Source organism: Coenobita brevimanus, chromosome 101, assembly GCF_032717465.1.
Source record: "Coenobita brevimanus isolate Jiangsu-jjx chromosome 101, ASM3271746v2, whole genome shotgun sequence".
Taxonomy (NCBI): Eukaryota; Metazoa; Arthropoda; class Malacostraca; order Decapoda; family Coenobitidae; genus Coenobita; species Coenobita brevimanus.
The window spans coordinates 13,576,639-13,597,431 of record NC_137054.1 but is presented as its reverse complement, the minus strand read 5'-3'; the positions used below and the strand labels follow the sequence as shown (position 1 = coordinate 13,597,431).

Genomic DNA, 20,793 nt, shown 5'->3' with positions numbered 1-20,793 from the left:
TAATAACAGTGTACTGCACATAAATACAAAACACAACTCATGAACAGCAAAAATGATCCGTGTTTGCAGTTAGTCCTTGTAAAAAGCCCTTTGCACTTTGTAACCTATTCTTCATCCTTTCATATTCCACCTACAACTGCTGTCAATATATTTTCTGCTTGATGTGTAAATCTTTGTTGCTTAGACTGTCCCAATTGTTTTGAATCATTATGTGCCTTAGTTTACCTGACGTGAATGTTGTTGTTAAATGTTTCTACAGCCTTCAGTTGACTGATTCTGTAATATACTGTATGTAAGTTGTTATAAATTTTTATGCCAAATATTATTTAGGTAAAGTTATATGGCAAAAAGGTAATTTCATGGAGGATTCTGGAGAATATTATGCCCTTAAAACATGAGCAAATGATTTTCTGAATGCAGTTTTATCTAATGGAGAACATGGTTTGTATGAGTTACCTGTGTTCAGTAAAGGCCAACTGTCATTCACAATAAACAATACTGTCGTAAAATAAGAACTACCTGTACCAGTATTTGAAAAGTGATGTATTAAAAAATATATAAGAAAATCCTTTATCTCTATATAAATATCAACAGAGCAAAGAACTGCTATATAAAAAAAAAGTTCTTGACAGTCTTAACTTATAAATAACATTAAATAAAAACTATTATTACAATAACTTACTTTACTTCCAGTTTTCAAAAAAAGTGTCTGAGTAGTGTTTACTGACTGATTTGGATCTTCTTAACCAGCACAGTACTGTATGTGTGTATATTATATATATATATATATATATATATATATATATATATATATATATATATATATATATATATATATATAATATATATATATATATATATGTATATATATATATATATATATATATATATATATATATATATATATATATATATATATATATATATATATACATACAGTATAAAGGATTTGAATCATTTGTCAAGTTACCAACCTTCCTCATATGGCACCTCTGAAATTTCATGACTGGGTTATGATTTAAGATTCTAACAAAATTTTCAAGTTCCAGTCTGGTATCAATAACCAAAAGTAGAGTCAAAGTTATCATGGAAAACATTTAGATTTCAACATCAGTCTTTGGCTCTGGTCACAACCTAGGCCTCAATGCCATTCCTGACCACTTCTCCATTTTCCTTGGGGAGGTTCTGGTGTTTGGTGATGTAGGTAAGGAGGTCGATCTGTGTCACGATTCCAATGCACACCTCCTTCTCAATCACTGTGCCCTCCACGTCTGCAGCCATCACAAAGAAAACAGAAAAATTATCAAAATACTGTATTCATAATGATGATACCCTACGATAATACTACCTCAATTCAAAGGGATTTTTCTGAAACCACTGAAAACATTTATTGTATTTCACTTTAAATTTGACTATCAACATATTTAACTCTTCCTGTCTGAGAATAAGAAAAAAAAAAAAAAATCTAGCTACAGTCCTTAGCAGAGATCCCTCTCATGGAGATGGGGGTTCTTTAAGGCTATATCTTCTACTTTAGTCTGAAAAGTCCCTGAAAAGCTGAATAAAGTTGTCCAGAAAAAAAAAAAAAGATATAGCATGTAGACTGGAGGAAAATTCAACGGTATTCACATATTCACCACTCTGAAATAGTAAATGTGAGGCAAATGGTAGCGTAGCAGCAGTCTGAACAGTACTCATCTATCTGGTAACTGTGAGAGGAATGGGGATGGGAGGAGGAGTAGAAACCACCAGTTCTCCCAACCCTCCTCCTCCCGTAAACTCTTTCCTTCCACACAATATTGCAGAAGGTTGAATGTCTGGCTACTGCTTTGCTCGTGCTTGTCTCACGCTTAAAGGTTTGAATTGGTAGGCAGGTGCATAAGGCGGAATTTTCCTCAAGTGTACCTATGGCACTAAAAAGCTTGACAGACATGATTCCCAAACTATAACTGAAACTACCTGGAGAAGGAATTACACAAGTCCTTGTCAGCTTCTGTTATCTGAACATTTAGTAAACAGAGCTTGATGTATGATATACAGTACAAACCAAATGAATAACAGGTATACTGAAGGAAGTATGGATAGTATTCCTCAAATATATTTTGTGTTGCACTTAGTCTAATAAAAACGTTATTTCTCAATGCTGTCTTGTACAACACTATGACTGACTGCATCTAACAACAGCACATTATCCACATGAAGAGTTACTGGCAGTAATTAATAAATCTATCTTCACTTAGGTTATCATAATTCCCCCATTAATAATCTCCTGATAAGTAGTCAGAATAAACAAAGCATGTATTTATGACACATGAGTCAAATTCCAAACACAATACTGTACTACTGGTTTGAAAACTGATGGCATTTGTAATAATGACAAGCAAGAATGTCTGGCAATAGATAGATAGATAGAAGAATGTCACCCACAAGTAAACTCAGTCTAATGCAGCGGTTTCCAACCTTTCCTAATTCTCACCCCCCGTCACTGAATGACACGTTCCCTGCACCCCCCCCTTCCTCAAATACTGTATTTTACTGGCATAGTTGGCACATGTCAATAAATATCATAGATTCTTAATCTCTGAAATTGTTTATATATTTAGATAACTAGATTTCTTATTCATATCTAAAATATTTTCACCATATTTAGAAATTTCTGAATTCCATCATAATTCATAATTTTCAAATATAATTACCCTCTTTATCAAGCCTTCGCACCCCCCCCCAGGCAGCCCTTCATGCCCCCCTTGGGGGGCACGCCCCACAGGTTGGAAACCACTTGTCTAATGGAAACTGGGGATAACTGTACTGTTTATAACAAGACATTCTGCTCTCTGGCTGGCAAGTTCTAAAGTTATCCTGCTTGGCACATTATAACTGAAGTTTGGCTCTGATCATTAGTGGTAGGTGGGGGTGCTCATCATCCATTCACTCTATGTAGTGCTGTTTTGGGTGTCTCCCCTTTCCTCTCTTCCATCCTTCCTCTTCTGTCTTTCCTTCCATCCCTCTTTCCACTTCCTTCTGCCTATGGTTGACTTTACACTCCATCTTCTGTCTCTCTTTCCTTCATTCTTTCTTTTTCCTTCTGCCTCTGGGTAACTCTATACTGAGTGACAAGCAAAATGGTTTCCTGTACACCTGGAAACCATTTACTATGCTGGGGGTAACCATATAACCAAATTATGGCACCTGGTGGTTTAGTGGGTAATTAAAGTGCTCCAATTGGACTGAAGCTCTGTAGGTTCATATCCATGGGGTGGTTGGGGTTTATTGCTCATGTAAAGCCACTCAGGGATGAGTGAGGCTGGTCACTCTCATCTTAAATGTCAGGACCAACTTGCCTAGCCCTGGGTTCGTACACTCCTCGTGGGGCGACATAAGATTGGATGGTGGATGGATGGACGGCTCTGACCACAACATTATTCTGAACCACAACAATAAGATTATGTTTTTTTATATGTACTCATATTCTTGGTACCACAGCACTGTACAAGGCAATTTTATTCAGCTTTTGGAGATGGCCCTGGCAGATTAGGGATCTAAGAAGGCTATATCGAACTCCTATTCAAAAAGTCTATCCTAAACTGAATCAAGTAATTCTGACAGTAAAAATATAATAAAATATCTCATCAGACTAAAAGGGATTAAGAAAAATACTAAAATGACTAAGTCACACAAAGACTATGCTTGCAAATGATACCAAAATAATGTATTTATAGAAAAAGAAAGTCTATTAATGCTGCCATTTACTGGCATGAAAGCTTCAGCACAAAGAGCATCATATGCACCAAGCCAATAATGATCACCAATGCCACACAATTTTCTTCGTCATGGGAGTGAACCCTTAGCTTGGTCAGACACAATCTCCGTTAATGCATTTGCCGTGCAGATTCCTCCTTCCCCCCAATGCTGGACAATTTTACTAAATTCAGACCAGATCCCTTGGGCTGGAAGAGTTGTCTCTTCATCATAACTGGCCTCTCCTACGTTGGCAGAGGTTAGAATGCAAATAACTGTAATTTTTGTGGAAGTGTTAATGGAGATAGTTCTTACCCTTTCACTGTGACTCAAAAATAATCTAGCAGTGCAAACAATGAGACAATAAGAGATGTCACCATACAGACAAGATTGAGATATGAGAGAGATGGGTATAATGTCATCATGGATCCCTGGACTGTACACAGGGGAGATAAGCTGTTAGGTAGAAGTTATGGGTATGGGATTCCAGTAAATAATGAGCCACTTTAACTAATAATGCTTACACTGTGTAAAAGGCAGAGACCAATCATGTACAAAAATACGATGGTGCCAGACTTACAATAAAAGTGAAACTTTTAGACAAATATATGTCTTTTGATGATAACTGTTACTGTATATATCTATATCTATGTCTAAAAAAAAGACCATATGATAATTATGCATGGCATCTGCCCTGGTTAAACATATTTTGAGGAATGATTTTACTCAAACACATTTCCTCTACTTATCTGATCTGAACTGATCTCGCTTTCCTCTTCCCTCAATCTTACTTTCCCTTCTGGTTTCCCATTCTATCCCTCCTTCTCTCACCATCACCTAAATGTATCTACAAACACTTCTCAATAAACATCTTGGATACATATACAGTAGGTACTCTAAAATAATACTTTCTTTGGTCTTTATGCCTTAGGTTCATGGGTGGGAGAATGGAACTCTAATAAATATGAACTTCTGACTTTAGAACAAGTTTTCATGAATCACTACCAATTTCACATGAAAATAGGTATTAGCTTCACAACAACTTTAAAATTTAAAAAATTTCAGTGATGAATATTTGGTTGAATTACTATGCCAGGTCAACATAAAATCATCTCTTGGTTCCCTCCCAATCCTTGGAAGATGAACTGCAGGTGAAAGGCAACTTCAGCCAGCAGTTCATCAGACTCATGTCCAGATAAGCCTTGGGCTAAAACATGAATAATAACACCAATACCAACAATAAGAGTGCCAACTCCACACACTTTACAACACTGCATTGGCTGTGGAATTACATTAATATAAATCTTTCTGAATTTGGCATTTACTTATCCAACAAAACTGATCATAATCACAAAATCTTCTAAAGACAGCACATGAACATGACTTTAGGATATGATGTACCAACAATGTGTGAACACCGTCAAATGCATGCAACAGATACTCAAAGCTCTAAAAGCACAAGAAATGATAGAATGACACATAGATGAAGTACTTGCTGTCTTAGTGCATACAAGGCAATGAATGCACTTTACATATAGTCAGAGATGTATGAATATATGAACTACTGATTACATTACGTTCACACTGCTGCAGTCACAGAATTAGGTTAGTGATGAATGTTTTATATCTATCTATCTATATCTATCTAACTATCTATTTATCTATCTATCTATATGTAACTGTGTATTTTCACAGCTTATACATGTTGTAAAAAAAATCCTGGTATAATACATGAAGAATGAAGAAAGAGGTTACAGATATGAAAACCTAATATAACAGTACAGTATTATATATATATATATATTTGTAACAAGTATGGCTATATTCCAAGCATACTTCACCCCTCAATGTTGGTTTCTTGTTTTTATACACTGATATTAAAGCCGATATAAACAATATTCAATGACTGTTACAAGGGCTGATTACAAAGAAAATACAGACCTTTTCCTTTTTTAACAAACCAAAAAACCAACAAACATACAATTACAATCAGGCCTCACTATATACGCTTGCTATGTGATAAATTGCTGGAAACGTGAACTATGTTATACTCAGTTTTGCTATAACAGGCAAAATGATCATGAATTTGCTAGAACAGTAATACTGGTGACCATGTAAAACAATCCACTGCATGGACAGTGTCTCCTGTGCAAGCCAACAAGTCAGCTGTTTGAGTCAAGATGGGCACTTGGTGTTTACATTCACTGTGATCATCTCTTTTTATAATCCATTTTGTGCATGCAAGGCCACTGAAATACCAGTGCTATTGCCATGCAACAATGCAAGTCAGTGACAAATTGTGCAGTGTGCAATATTTAGTGAAGTGATTACTTTTTTGTGTGTGTGAAATACTGAAACTTGTGACTTGGAAATCATGTCCTGCAAGGATGCTACACCTAGTGGAAAGAGAGGTGCTACTGACAGGGGCCAAGGGCAAGCCTAAAAGGGTAAGACTTTTTAAGACTTTAGGTTACATGGTCATAGGCCCCCTTCATATTTCTACTGAATCTATGTTGTACAGACCTTGCTATACAATACATCGCTATGTGATGGGTTATTACCTAAGGTTGAAAAAATAATTTATATGCAGTAACTATCATGACCAAATCAGGTTTGGAAATAAAAGCTTCTAATAAACACTGAAAATTCCTCACAAATTTTGCAGAGAGATAGCAGTGTCATATAATGGTACTGTACTTTGTTATCTCTCCACTTTAACCTGCCCCTAAACTGCCATCCTTCTATCTTGAATGCTGAGCTATAACAAGATTATTACTAGAATATGATGCAAGTTGTCTGTTGACCTGTAACATGACTAATGTTAGAAAATTATACCAGTCATGGAGGAGCGATTTGGAAAGAATGTAGATCCAAAGTACAGTACTATGTTATTCCACCACAGAGCTTCTGGGAATAAGCTGCAAAAGGTAAAAAAATCTCTGCAGAGCCATGGCAGGCAAACTATAGCATTAGTTGGTGGGTAGCAGAAGGTGTAGGCAGCTGTCACCAAAACTCCCACCTGTTTCAACTTTCTGATAATGCATATGCAATTTTTCCTAAAAAGCCATAAATGCTTATCAGGTCAATACTCAAGCAAAAAATAAGTAAATATATTAATTAATTAAAAAAATAATAAAAACAAACTGAAAGAGAACAAGAAAAAGGACGCCTTATTTCAAGGCAGATTTTTACCTCACGCTTTTTTAATAAATGTTCACACTATAATACATATGTACACTCAATCCAAAAAGTATTAGCGTATAATGAATGCGAAACAATGTGATACTGGACAATGGCTGCTGCAAGATGTCTGATGATTTTACTCCACACTGCAGTCTTTCATGAGGATGTCAAATATAGTTTCAATGTACTATTCTAAAGTTAGTATTGCTAAGATACCCATATGTAGATGCTTATAGATTATAATCTTCTTGGAACATTACGAGCTGCACTGATCATTTTAAACATCATCCGTGCCCTCCTGTGTGATACTTTTTGTGAACAAGTGTATACTAGAATATGCTTGTGACAAGAAGTCACCTGAGATCTTTCATTTCTATATACAGCAGACATGCACTAAACATTAACAGCAAAATAAATTACTGTAAATCCAAACTGGGGAAAAAGAGAAGTTATTAAGTAAATAATCTGAGAAGAGTGACGGCTGAAGTCATCACCATCACTGCCATAACCCAAATGCCATATTTATAAGGAATGGTGAGGACTACAGCTCTCTGATCACAAAGAAAGAAAGAAGATTAAATGAAAAAAGGAATCTAGTACAGTATTCCCCTCTGCATCTGTGCACCTGGAAGTATAAAGCTGCTTGCAACAGAGAGAGAGAGAGAGAGAGAGAGAGAGAGAGAGAGAGAGAGAGAGAGAGAGTCACTTATAAAGTAACTGATAAGTATTGCATCTGATGAAGGAGAGTGCACTTCCATTAAAAGCTGCTGTGGTATTTCCCAGAAAAGACAGTTCAGGAAGAGACATGTGCAAGGAATGGTTTGGGTTTTAGAAAACTTTATGGAGTATATACAAAGAACTTATGCTGCCGAAAGTCAGCTGCAGGCTGGGTGGTAATGTAAATTTATATTCCAATGAAGGAGTATCAGATAAAAATCAGCAGTGGATGCCAAGACATGAGAGCATTACTTTAAATTTGGGAAGATAAAACAGTTATATTACTGCAATTTAAAATCACTAAATACTTTCCTACTCTTACATAAACTACCAAACTTCTAAGGAACTAAGGATGTAACTCAATACATATGTTGCCCAAATGTCAGCTACAGACTGAAAACCAAAATGGCATTCTAAATTAAAACTAATGGGTGCTGAACACTGAAAATTCAAGATATACTACAGTACTAATAATAAACTGTTTCATATGGATTTATTTTCATTCCTCACAACATTTTCTCCCACAGCTTTGTTAACCTCTGGGAGTATCTCTGAGGAATCCCCTAACCCTGCAGTCATTTTGTAGGACCTCATTTTCAAGAGGTAGTAGACCTAAGGAAACCTGGGATGAGGTGCTATAAAATGATGTTGAAGTTAGAGGCTGTGACAGAGATAGTGCCAGAGATTGTGTAGTATGGAGAGCTGCCATCAAGTGACCAAAGGCAGCACACACAAGCATGTACAAGGCTTTTCAAAACAAATGAACAAACATGCTCCCTGACTATCATACAATTCTTTACTATCCATCAGGACTGTAGGGGCTATGTGGCAGCAATTTTAGATTACTATTGTAAGAGACAATGTAATTATGGATCTCTCACCAGGGGAGGTCACATTAATACATATAAAATTTCTTAAATCTAAGAAGATTTGTTTTTTTTTCTTTCAGATGAAGCAATACAAAGCTAAATTCAACAGCATTTAATTTTGAGATTCCACCATACATTGCATTTGAAAGACGAAAAGATAAACTGGCAAAGGCTGTTTCAGAACTTACTTTTTGTGGAAACAAAAAACTGATAATACTGATTAACTCTTGAAATACAGAACTAAACAGAAAATAGCTAAGAATTTGAACTAAATGATTATGTGTATGATGACATATATCATACGGAATGATGGTATAATGGGAGTGAAATTAAGTCCATTACTATTCTGGATACAAATGTCAAACACTGTAAGTCCATAAAGTATGTTAGTTCAATGCAAGTAAAAGAAAAATGTCCCATGCAATGCAAAATCATGCATCATAACTTCAGAGTTCTGCGCAGATCTACTGTACAGTATAAAAGCCAGCAGTTAGCTTCAAAGGGGGGAAAAATATATGAGAAATACAAGATGCTATTGTGGTGGCTGCTAAGAAAATGATGATAAAACTCTTACCCGGATGTCCCCTGCCTGTGGGGGTTGAAGTCGGAGGGAGAGAAGAGAGTGAGCAGCCGAGGTTACCAGTGGCTGGCACAAGGCATCAACACATACAGAAACAGATATATTGTTTTATAAAATGAACAAGTTTCTGAAATCAAATGCCTTTTTGCAACTGTTAAAATTAATTACATGAAAATAATACAGAAAAATGTTGATCTGACAAGGACTGCTAATAATAATGCTATGCTGGCCTGTAATAACAACAATCCATTATTGAAATAAAACTTATCTCTCTAGTGAAGTTTATCTAGTACTGTCAAACATCCCCACAGTACAAACTTATACATCCCAGTTTAGTATGGGTCATATAAAGGAAGGAAGATTGAGATCAGGTTAGATAAATGGAGTGGAAGTGGGGGAAGGTGGATGCATTTGTATGTGCATATTTCTATACTTAATATGGACTTGCAAGTATGTATACTCTCAAATTATTTCCACCAGCAAAAGTCTTCTCTAGCACTGGAAAATGTACTGAATGCATGAATCTAATACAGTATTTATAAACAACAGATGACAAGTGTCTGATGTTACACACTGTACTGCAAAGGGGAGAATTTTCATTTTGCATACCTGGTGTGTAATGATGTTTTTCTGATGTTGAATTTATTGTCATATTTCTTGACTTTGTGAATTAATCTACAATGAAATTACGGAACCATGACATCATGCTCATGAAGCAGCACTGGGCTACATTTTCTACAAGAATAAGTATATAAACAATAAGCTAGTATACTGCTAAAACTGCTAGCATACTCTGGATTTGTGTAAAAAAAGGGAGGTGAATTCCCTTCCTCCTCCACCACTCCAAGGTGAAATGAGTGGAAGGCTCCACTTCCTTCAGTCTTTCCTTTCCCCATCCCAACCTGTCCACTCTCCCTTACTCTCATGCCATGGACCTGGCTAAAATTTCAATCTGCCTTCCTTTATCTAACTTTTCCTGCACTAAAGTATACAAGTCTGTGCTTTAGAAAAGTTTGTTGGTACTGGATAAAGCTTGGTACAGTCAAATGCTGTATCCATCCATCCATCATCTAATCCTATGTTGCTCCATGAGGAGCATAGGAGCCTGGGGCTAGGCAAGTTGGTCCTGACATTTAAGATGAGAGTGACCAGCCTCACTCATCCCTGACTGGCATTACTTGAGCAATCAACTCCAACCACTCCTTGGATATAAACCTGCACCGGCTCAATCCGATTGGAGTGCCTTAACCCCTAAAAGACGGGCACTGGAATATTTTGACATACTGTATGCTCAGAACGGGCATAATCAGGGAGGTGCGATATGGTGGGGGATTTGTGGGGGTGAGGTGTGGGGGGGGGTGTTGGGGTTGTGAGGTGGTGCGGGGATGGGGAATGGGTGCTTGGGGGTTGTGGGGGTGGGGGTGGGGGTAATGGGTGGGGGCTGTAAGTTGGGGATGGGGAGGGGGGTGGGGGGAATAAGGGTGGGGGTGGCAATTGGGGGTTGGAAGGGTGAGATGGTTTGGGGTGTGTGGGGGGTTTGGTGTGTGGGGGTTAGGGGTGGAGAAGGGTAGGGGGTTGGAGCTGGTGGGAGTAGGGGATAGGGGGTGGTGGGTAGTGGGGGGATGGTAGGGGGAGTGGAGGTGGTGCAGGAGTGGTTGGGGGGATTGGGGGTTGTGGAGGTTGGGGGGATTGGGGGTTGTGGAGGTTGGGGGGATTGGGGGTTGTGGAGGCTGTGGGGTTAGGGGTGGGGGTGGGGAGGGAAGGGGTGGTGGGAGGGGGCTGTGGAGGCTGTGGGGTTAGGGGTGGGGGTGGGGAGGGAAGGGGTGGTGGGAGGGGGCTGTGGAGGCTGTGGGGTTAGGGGTGGGGGTGGGGAGGGAAGGGGTGGTGGGAGGGGGCTGTGGAGGATATTAGGGGACGGTGCGGGGAGTTGGGGGGAAGTAGGGGTTCGGGGGTGGGGTGGTGGTGGGGGGTGGGGTGGTGGTGGGTGGTAGGTGGCAGAAGGTGTGTGGGTGTGGTGGTAGGGGGGTGGGGTGGGTGGGGTGGATTTAGGGGGTGGGGACGCGTGACTGCATATGCGGATATCTGTCTTTTTGGCCCGAGTACCCTTGAACAGCATATGTGGACACCCGTCTTTTAGGGGTTAATTACCCACTAAGCCATTAGGTGCTAAAATTTGGTGTTATGGTTACCACCCAGCATGATAAATGGTTTCCTGGTGTACAGGAAACCATATGGCTAGTCATCAATGTAGAGTCACCCATTGCCAGACGGAAGAGGAAAGAATGAAGGAAAGAAAGACAGAAGAGGGAGTGTAAAGTCACCTGTAGAAGGATGAGGAAAGAATGAAGGAAAGAAAGATAAAGAAGAAGGAAAAGAGGGAAGGGGAGACACCCAAAGCAGCACTACAGCAAGTGAGTGGATGGTGAGCTTATTTCAATAAAGGCTTGTCATCAAAAGATGTTTTTGTATAAATTATAGACGTGAATTAACTTTACATACAGTACACCCTCTATAATTCGGATTAATTGAGGGGGAACCCTATGTCGAATTATCAAAAAATCCGAATTGTTGGAGCTCATGCTTGCCCCTATCCCTAAATCACATCCCCACTCAATGAAATATGACATTTTCACAAAAACAATGAACAGTGCAGTATATTATTACTTTATACTCAAAGAGTGCACAATACAATAAATAAAACAGTGTCAAACCTTGATAATGAAGTCTTGCAAAACAGTAGTAGAGTACAGTAAACTTAACTGTACCGAAAGTACTGTACAGGTCTTAAAAATTACATTTATTACTACACTTATCACTACAAAAACTGTTCACGTCCACTTATCACTGGAACCCTTCTCGGACTTGTCTCGTTTAATTTGAATTTTTATCCAAATTAAATCTGGTGGTCAAAAAGATCCAAATTAACCAATTTCCGAATTATTCGGGTTCGAATTAGAGAGGGTTTACTGTACTTTAAAAATGACTGTCTGTATGACACTAAAATATGCAGCAATTTTACTAGTCATATTGGAATACAGCGACATGAAACAATGAATGATAAATGACAACATATGCAAATAGTTACCCATGCAGTGCCAAACTTGAACAAAATGGTATGATTAAAAAAAGTATTACTATAGTCCAATAAAGATCTGTTTCAAGAATTATTAAGTCTGACTGACAGACCAGTTGTTTCATGACATGGGAGCACATATTGTTGGAAATACTGTATGGTATATCTTAAGAGGAACTTAAGACAGAAGAATTGTAACAGAGTAACTTTACAAGTATTTCTGAAAAACAAATCCAAACAGAGAAATCTCAAAGTTCTTCCAGCTTCATTAAAAGCAAAATATGTATAATTCTCACAACTATATACTGGTACTCAACTGCTATAATAAGACTGCTAGAATACTGAGGAAGAATAATATGGTTCAACATCTGTAACAAATACGAGAACAGTGTAACTGGCAATGCAATGCTGATACTTTGTACCAATTACCATACATGCCATCCTTAAGCTTAGCCAAGGTTTGTGATAACAATACAGTTTTGCTCTTTTACAGCAAGCTTCATATGAAAATATACAATTTCCTTCAGCATTTTTGATGATCAGCAGCATTACATTTCTCTTCAACACAGGATTCTAGTATCCTGCACTTATATGTTTCAAAAACAGGAGAGGTTCTTTCAAGCAGTGCTGATAACCTTCAGGAACCTGGCTGAGAACAAAAGTGTCAAGATAATATGGCATCAACTATACCAGATGCTACTTACTGATGTGCTATTAAAGAAAAAAAAAAAAAAGAAAAGAAAAGAAAAAGAAATTAACAATCTGCTGTACTCTTCAAATAATTATGCCCTAGCTTATGCTGATACCTCTACTGCTACTGAGATTGAAGAGTAAAAAACTGCTGACTACTGTGTGTTTTTTACATCCCACACATCTGGCGGAGGATTACTGCCCCTCCCTGTAAAACAATTAACTCTAAGCCCTTGGCCACCCCGTTTGGGATACATGGCGTCTGGCAATGAATGAATGAACATCGCTTGTGTAAGTTAGTGATAGCCTATGTTACTCACAGCACACACGAATGTTTCTAAAACTGCTCTACATCAAGAGCACTGGAGGGAAAAAAAAAAAAAAAAATTATAATAATAATAATAATAATAATAATAATAATAATAATATTTTCCCAATACATTTGCTTTAAGGATTGCAACAAAATATGTTTAAATATTTAGATGTTAATAGCTCTGCTGGTTTCAGATTCTGAGGTTAGCTCCCCAATACACAATAAACCAAAGCCTTACATAGCATTTCTTCATGAAATACTAAATTTCACTGCCCAATGGAGAAGTTATAAATGCATCATAGCACTAAAATAACTCAATGTATATTATTATAAGCTTGGTTTCAGTATTCCTCTATTCATCTTGGGTTAAGAAAAATAGTAAAAATAATATAAGTCTATGCTACTATACTTTAGAATGTTATTTATTTAACAAAAAAAAGAGGGAAAGAAAATGAAAAGAAAAAAAGAGAGGGAAAGAAAAAGAAAAGAAAAGAAAAAAAAAAGACATGTCCCACTAATAGCACTAAAACAACTCAATGTATATTATTATAATCCTGATTTCAGTATTCCTCTATTCATCTTGGGTTAAGAATAGTAGTAAAAATAATATCAGTCTAAGCTACTATACTTTAGTATTTTATTTATTTAAAAAAAAAGGAATATAAGAAAAAAGAAAAAACTAGACATGTCCCACCCAAACATCTCCCGGTGACTCTGACACCTTTTGCTGACAACTAGTGGGATTAGACTGGCCATACATGGCTAAAATTTGTCTGTAAGTCTGATCATAAATGGAGGAACTGTGGAACCTCTTACTCCATCAAAAATACCTGACACATAAATCTTAAAATGATGATGCCAGATGTGTTATGTACTCAAAAGATGATGGCTGAAGTGAAATGGCTGAAGAGCAAAACCTTTAACAAGAGAACTGTTTAGCCGGCTAATTGTTAATATTAATAAAAGAGGAGGAAATAGCAAGTCCGAATTTCTCTACATCTACTAAACATGAGCACACACTAATACCACCACAATAATAACTACTACATCATCCAAGCAAATCACTGGAATTCTACACCAAACTTATAAGGCAAGACCAAACTACAGTACCATACCACAAACAGAAAGCATTCCAAAGTGAAGAGCTATCACAGGCATTTCAAAGTGATGTCATAATACAGTACAAACTAAAGTCGTAGGGAGAATCTACTTTACGTTGTATGAAGCTGCAGCAGACAAAATTTATTAAGTGATGATCTTTGCCTTCTGCAGTTAACTTATTACATCTGTTTATAGTTAGAAAATGACACAACTTTAGTTCATGACTGTAAATCTCACAGAAATCCAATACCAAAATAAAACAAATACAGTAATCCCTCGATATAACGGACTTCAATAGACTGGAATTCGCTTTTATCAGAATGGAGGAGCTACTGGACTAAATTCTTATATACCGGAATAAGTCCAATAAAGCCGGAAGCAGTCTGGACTGCCTGACCACTTCAGCTGTGTTCACCACAATAAGGTAAGATATGTTTATCAGCGTATAGTACAGTATTATCATGTATATTATACAATTTGGTTATTGTAGTGAATGTATAATACAGTACAGTACAGGAGGCCCTCCACAATCGTGGATTCAACTTTTGCGGGTGTCGCAGATTCGTGGGTTGCCCCTATGTAGAGCCAAGATTCCGTTTGCGGCTGCAAAATGTAGCCTTGCGGATGCTCATGGGTCATTTCACGCCAAACCAGGACCGCACCAAACCACCACGCTCCAGCACTCCACTGTCTCACCCTCAGTCTGTGTCCTGCCACTGTCGCTGTCGCTTCACTGCCTCTACGCTGCCACGGATGCAGGCTGAGCAGCCTGCATCTGTGCCTAAACCTCAACTCATATGTGACCCTGAACCTGTTCACTCTGACTCTGATGACGCATCATCCTCTCCACCTGCCTCTGAGGACAATATTAACAATCCACCACCAATCGGCGATGACGCTAGAAGAGGAGATGAGGTGGAGTTTACACACATGTAGACTCCTCGTGCCATGCAGTTACAATCCACTTCATCTCATCCAGTCATCCGTCATCAGTAACTGCATGGCTAATCATCTTCAATGTCATTGATGTCATGTTCATCAATCATCACAAGTTGTCAGAGTTCGTCTGCCAAAACTTCAGGTATAGTTGTGAGTTAACTCTGAATTTAATGGGTATGGTTGTATGAAGTTGTAGCTGATGACTTGCCCACACTCATGTTGATCTGCATGAGATGTATTCAGTTGCGGGAGTCTGTGGCAGTCACCAGGTACATATTTGCCCTAACTTAGTACAGCTATACCCAATCAAAACTTATTTGTTATTAAACTTTTTTATACAGTTGGTCTGTTACTCCATCCATCCAACATCCAATCCTACATTGCCCCATGAGGAGTGTAGGAACCCGGGGCTAGGCAGTTGGTCACGACATTTAAGATGAGAGTGACCAGCCTCACTCATCCCTGTGTGGCATTACATGAGCAATCAACCTCAACCACCCCTTGGATATAAACCTTCACCAGCTCAATCCGACTGGAGTGCAATAATTACCCACTAAACCACCAGGCGCCAAAATTTGGTTATATGGTTACCACCCAGCATAGTAAATGGTTTACTGGTGTACAGGAAACCATTTGGCTTGTCACTCAGTCACTCACAGGCAGAAGGAAGAAGAAAGAATGAAGGAAAGAAAGACAGACGAGGGAGTGTAAAGTCACCCGTAGGCAGAAGGACAAGGAAAGAATGAAGGAAAGACAGAAGAGGTTGGAAGGAAAGAAGGATGGAGGAGAGGAAAGGGCAGACACCTGACAGCAGCACTACATACGGTGAGTGGATGGTGAGTGCCCCCACCTACTATTTGTGATATTTTATACTGCTTTCAGGTCCCAGATATGGTTTATTAGGTACAGTATGTGCACACTTGCTCACAGGGGTGATTTGTTGCTGTACTACAGAGGCATTTACGGAAGGGCGCACCAAACATTCGTGGAAATTCCACATTCGCAGGGGTCTGTGTCCCCTACCCCCCATGAATGTGGAGGGCCACCTGTACTGCAATGGTAGTGAAAACAAATTAAAAGCCGTTGGCGTGATCCAAACTAATGTACGATATATTGGAAAAAGTCCAGGTTAGCAGGGGCAAGTCCAGATCTTGATTTATCGGAATTTCATGTTTTTCTGAATGGCTCGGGCCCCAATTAGTCTGTTATAGTGAGATTTTACTGTCCAACTAAACTCTACACATAAGCCCCACAAGAACACGTGTGATAATACACACCAAATCTGTCAAAATTGACATAACTAGTGCTCAGGTATAAGTACAACCCCTTAACCTATAATAATAACTATGTTAACAGTAACACTGTAACTCACATAGGCGTTGGGTGTGTACAACGAGGGCAAAGTGGTCCCGGTCCAAAATGCGAGAGAGGCGGCCAAGTGTGGTGTCCAGCTTGATCTTACGGAACTGTGAGTAGAGGGATTGCTGCACTGGACTGGACCCCTCAATTTTGGACGAAAGCATCTTTGCCATTAGGGAACCAAGAGTTACGACACCCTGGATTAATCTGCAAGGGGGAATGCATTTAATCCCTTCAGTATGAGATACTGTCTCAAAGCTAAATAAAACAGCTGCATCATCATCATCATCATCACTGTTGCAAAAATAATATATAAAGGCCATCATCATTTAGTTTTGTTTTTGAAGGCTTGAACAATGCTTGCATGCGACAGCCGTGGTCACCTAATGGTGGCTCTCCATGCTGCTCGATCTCTGGTAGCTTCCCTATTAAGTCCATTATCCTTGAGGTCACAATTAATGACCTTGTCCCAGGTCTTTTTTTGGTCTACCTCTCACTACCCTATCCCTAACATTAACACTTCTCATTTTCTGCATCAATGACTCGAAACTTCTCTAGTCCAAGAGGTCTCTTCCTGACTCAATAAAATCCTATGCAAGAGGTAAAAACACAATACAAAAAAGTCTTTATTATATGGAAGAGGTAATAGTATATGAAAGAGGTAATATGATGCAGCTAAAATTCTTTTATATTACCTGGCTAAGCTCATCACTTTTTTAAAAATTTATATTAAAAAAGAAAAAACCTTACCCCTCTTGGTCAACCACTGGCAGTTGGTCATATCCTTCTCGCTGCATGATAGCAATAGCATCCTGACAGGACAGGGATGGTAGGACAGTCAAGGGTGCAGGAAGAACCAGTGAAGATACTTTGGTCCCTGACCACCTATGGGAAGATCAAAATCAAATAACAATGACATCCTGATCTTTTTCCCCATCTAACAACAAAGTGAGGTACAATCCAAAAGCAGAGAAAGAGATAATATGAATGTGGGAAAACTATCAACAGCAAGCCAAGTGAAATGGGCCACACAAGTAGACATGCATTTTTCAGGTCTTTAGAATCCTGGCTCCATCTGATAGGCCTAACCATGTGTGCATATTTATCTATCTATCTATCTATTGCCAGATGCCATAATCCTGTAAGGGGTGGCCATTTGATTCTGAGTTATTTGTTTTACAGGGATGGGCACTAACCCTCCACCAACCCACTTGCTGACACGTAGGGAACATATATGGTTTGGTTATATGGTTACCACCCAGCGTTGTAAATGGTTTCTCGGCTTACAGGGAACCATTTGGCTTGTTACTCAATGTAAAGCCACCTGTAAAGGAAAGAAAAGCAATAAGAAGTGACAGGAAAGTTGGGAGATATAGGAAGAGAGGGGGGCAGACACAGAAAAAGAATGATAAAGGCTAAGGAAGAAGTAGGCAGGACTACACCAAGTGAGTGGATGATGGTCGCCACCACCTACCACACACATATTTATATGACAGAATAAAGAAACCAAAAGCAAACTGCAGTTACTGGTTGAAAGAATAGGCTGTAAAGTATTTAACAAAATACTGATGTGTAAAAAAAAAAAAAAAAAAAGTAACTGGCTTTGGAATGGATGATGTTCAAATAAAGTTACTGCATTGATGGGAATGGTGGCAAAATACCAAGAGGGAGATAAAAAATCATAAACAATCTCCTTTTATAGTAAGCTCCTGAAGAATTTGTTTAGAAGGGAGTGAAGTAAACATGAAAATCATCATCACGATTCCCTCTTAGCTTACTTAAAAAGAGGCATACAGTATGAAAGCTGATATGCAAGTATGATGGTGAGGTAACTGGAGCACTATACTATACACTGAAGTGGTGGGAATATTACCTCAAGTAATATAGCATCATCCTTCTAGTAAAGAGCATACCTGAAACCAAAGTAAGAAAAATTTGTGGAGTTCAGAAGCAATTTATTTGTTAAAAGACCCACTCTCAGGGATTTTGATGGAGTATTGCTTGAGAACTGGCTGCTATCCTGTTGGCCTTTGAAGTGCTTATGCAGTCCTTGCATGACTATCTCTGTGAACCAGAGGTTTCCAGGATGCTGCATTGTGGTAGGTGGGGGGCACACCATCCACCCACTCGATGAAATGCTGCTTCGGGTGTCTGCCCTTTCCACTCCTCCATCCTTCCTTTTCTGTCTTTCTTTCCCTCATTCTTTCCTCTTTCTTCTGCCCAGATGTGACTTTACACTCCCTCTTCTGTCTTTCTTTCCTCCATTCTTTCCTCTTCCTTCTGCATATGGATAACTCTACACTCAGTGATGAGCCAAATGGTTTCCTGTACACCAGGAAACCATTTACTACACTAGGTGGTAACCATATAACCAAATTATGGTGCCTGATGGTTTAGTGGGTAATTAAGGTGCTCCAATCGGACTGACCCAGTGTAGGCTTATATTCATGGAGTGGTTGGAGTCTATTGCTCACGTAATGCCAGTCAGGGATGAGTGAGGCTGGTCACTCTCATCTTAAATGTCAGGACCAACTTGCCTAGCCCCAGGTTCCTACGCTCCTTAATGGGGCGACATAGGATTGGATGATGGATGGATGGATGAGCATCATTTGGAAGCAGTGTAAGTGGTATTATGTTATGAGGATCTCTGTTGTGCCATTCCTGTGACTCAATCTCTGATATCCCAGTTGGCAGTAAAATTCTTCTTACTAATGGTAGGTGGTGGCGACCATTTATCCACTCACTTGATGTAGTGCTGCCTACTTCTTCCTTAGCCTTTATCATTCTTTTTTTGTGCCTGCCCCCCTCTCTTCCTATTTCTTCCATCTTTCCTGTCATTTCTTACTGCTTTTCTTTTCTTTACAGGTGGCTTTGCATTGAGTGACAAGCCAAATGGTTTCCTGTAAGCCAAGAAATCGTTTACAACGCTGGGTGGTAACCATAAAACCAAACCATACGTGCTCCCTATGTGTCAACAAGTGGGTTGGTGGAGGGTTAGTGCTCCTCCCTGTAAAACAAATAACTCAAAGTCAAATGGTTACCCCTTACGGGAGTATGGCGTCTGGCAATAGACAGACAGATAGAAAGCTTACTACAGAGTTTCCATCCCCCCCAACCCCCCACTTGTGTATGTGTTAGTAAAATTTCATATCCAGCCTGCTCACCTGAGTGATCATCCATTATTTGTTTCTTCAAGGCATGATGTACTAAACTAGAATGGGCCAGATAGGTCACTGAATTTTATCCATAGAGCCAAAGAATGAAAAGGTTGGGAACCACTGAATTAGACTATGACTTTATGAAACTAAGCTTTCTTGGCTATTTGATACGTACATGGCTGGCTGTTTCCAACATTCCTGAAACAGTCAGAAACTAGCGACGGAAATACCCTTACCAACTAAAATCACAAACACTCTTGTAATGAATTCTGTTGATAATATTCACTTTGACATGAAAAAGTAATTATTACCCAGCTGTATGGTGGGAAAGGAGGTCTGCATGATGCTGATGATACTGATTCTAATATTTTCCAGTAAGGATGGATATGAGTACATGTATTATTTGCTGATAAAAAAAAGTTAACAGTAACACTAACCAGTGCTTATTTTGTGTGTCCTGCTCTTCCTTAATGAAGTCCCGTTCAATCATCCACTTGTCTGAGAGATGCTTTGTCATGTAGTTACGAATGGAATCAGGTAGTATCACCACACACCGTTGTCCTGCTTCCAGATCCTTTGCTGCTATCATTGCAGCATGCATTGCTGCACCACAACTACCACCTGCGTAAATGGGGGATGCTGTAACTCAAAATGTACGGGCTTTAGATCAAGAGAATATTTCACAAAAGGTCATAGTTGAAACTTCACTTTCTTATATGATCAGTTTGGTGCTTGGTGCACAACATATATATATATATACACTGTATATATATATTGTATATGGAGCCTCTTTGGTACAGTGGTGTGCGTTTTCATACAACGAAGAACGAGGGTTAGCACCCCGCCAGGGTAATAAACTTTGGGAGCATACTTCTGGCCACGTACTGCATTGGTGGACACAAGGGATGCTGTGGTTGAACCAGTGTCGCATACTATAAAGTATGCTTGCACTCAGTTGGCTTGCGCGGGCTGATTCCACTTGGTTCACAGATCACACACACATCCAAAGCCACTCCAACACTACAATTACACTTACAAACTCTTCTCACCCTACATACAATCTCTACTAGACA

At 39.0% G+C, this 20,793-nt stretch overlaps 1 protein-coding gene across 3 annotated transcripts in view; it reads right to left on the bottom strand.

Moving 5' to 3' along the window:
• Positions 1-971: 971 nt before the first annotated feature.
• Positions 972-20,793, bottom strand: part of Cbs (Cystathionine beta-synthase) — a 90,446-nt gene continuing 70,624 nt past the window's right edge. For 2 of the 3 annotated variants that reach the window (XM_080284400.1, XM_080284401.1), the window contains exons 9-13: positions 20,158-20,341; positions 17,313-17,447; positions 16,576-16,769; positions 9,082-9,096; positions 972-1,271 (exon numbers count right to left, since the gene is read on the bottom strand). In XM_080284400.1, the coding sequence (XP_080140526.1) occupies positions 1,135-1,271; positions 9,082-9,096; positions 16,576-16,769; positions 17,313-17,447; positions 20,158-20,341 (665 nt within the window). In that variant the 3' untranslated portion in view covers positions 972-1,134. The remainder of the gene's footprint in view (positions 1,272-9,081; positions 9,097-16,575; positions 16,770-17,312; positions 17,448-20,157; positions 20,342-20,793) is intronic. The other variant, XM_080284402.1, reaches the window with a different exon arrangement.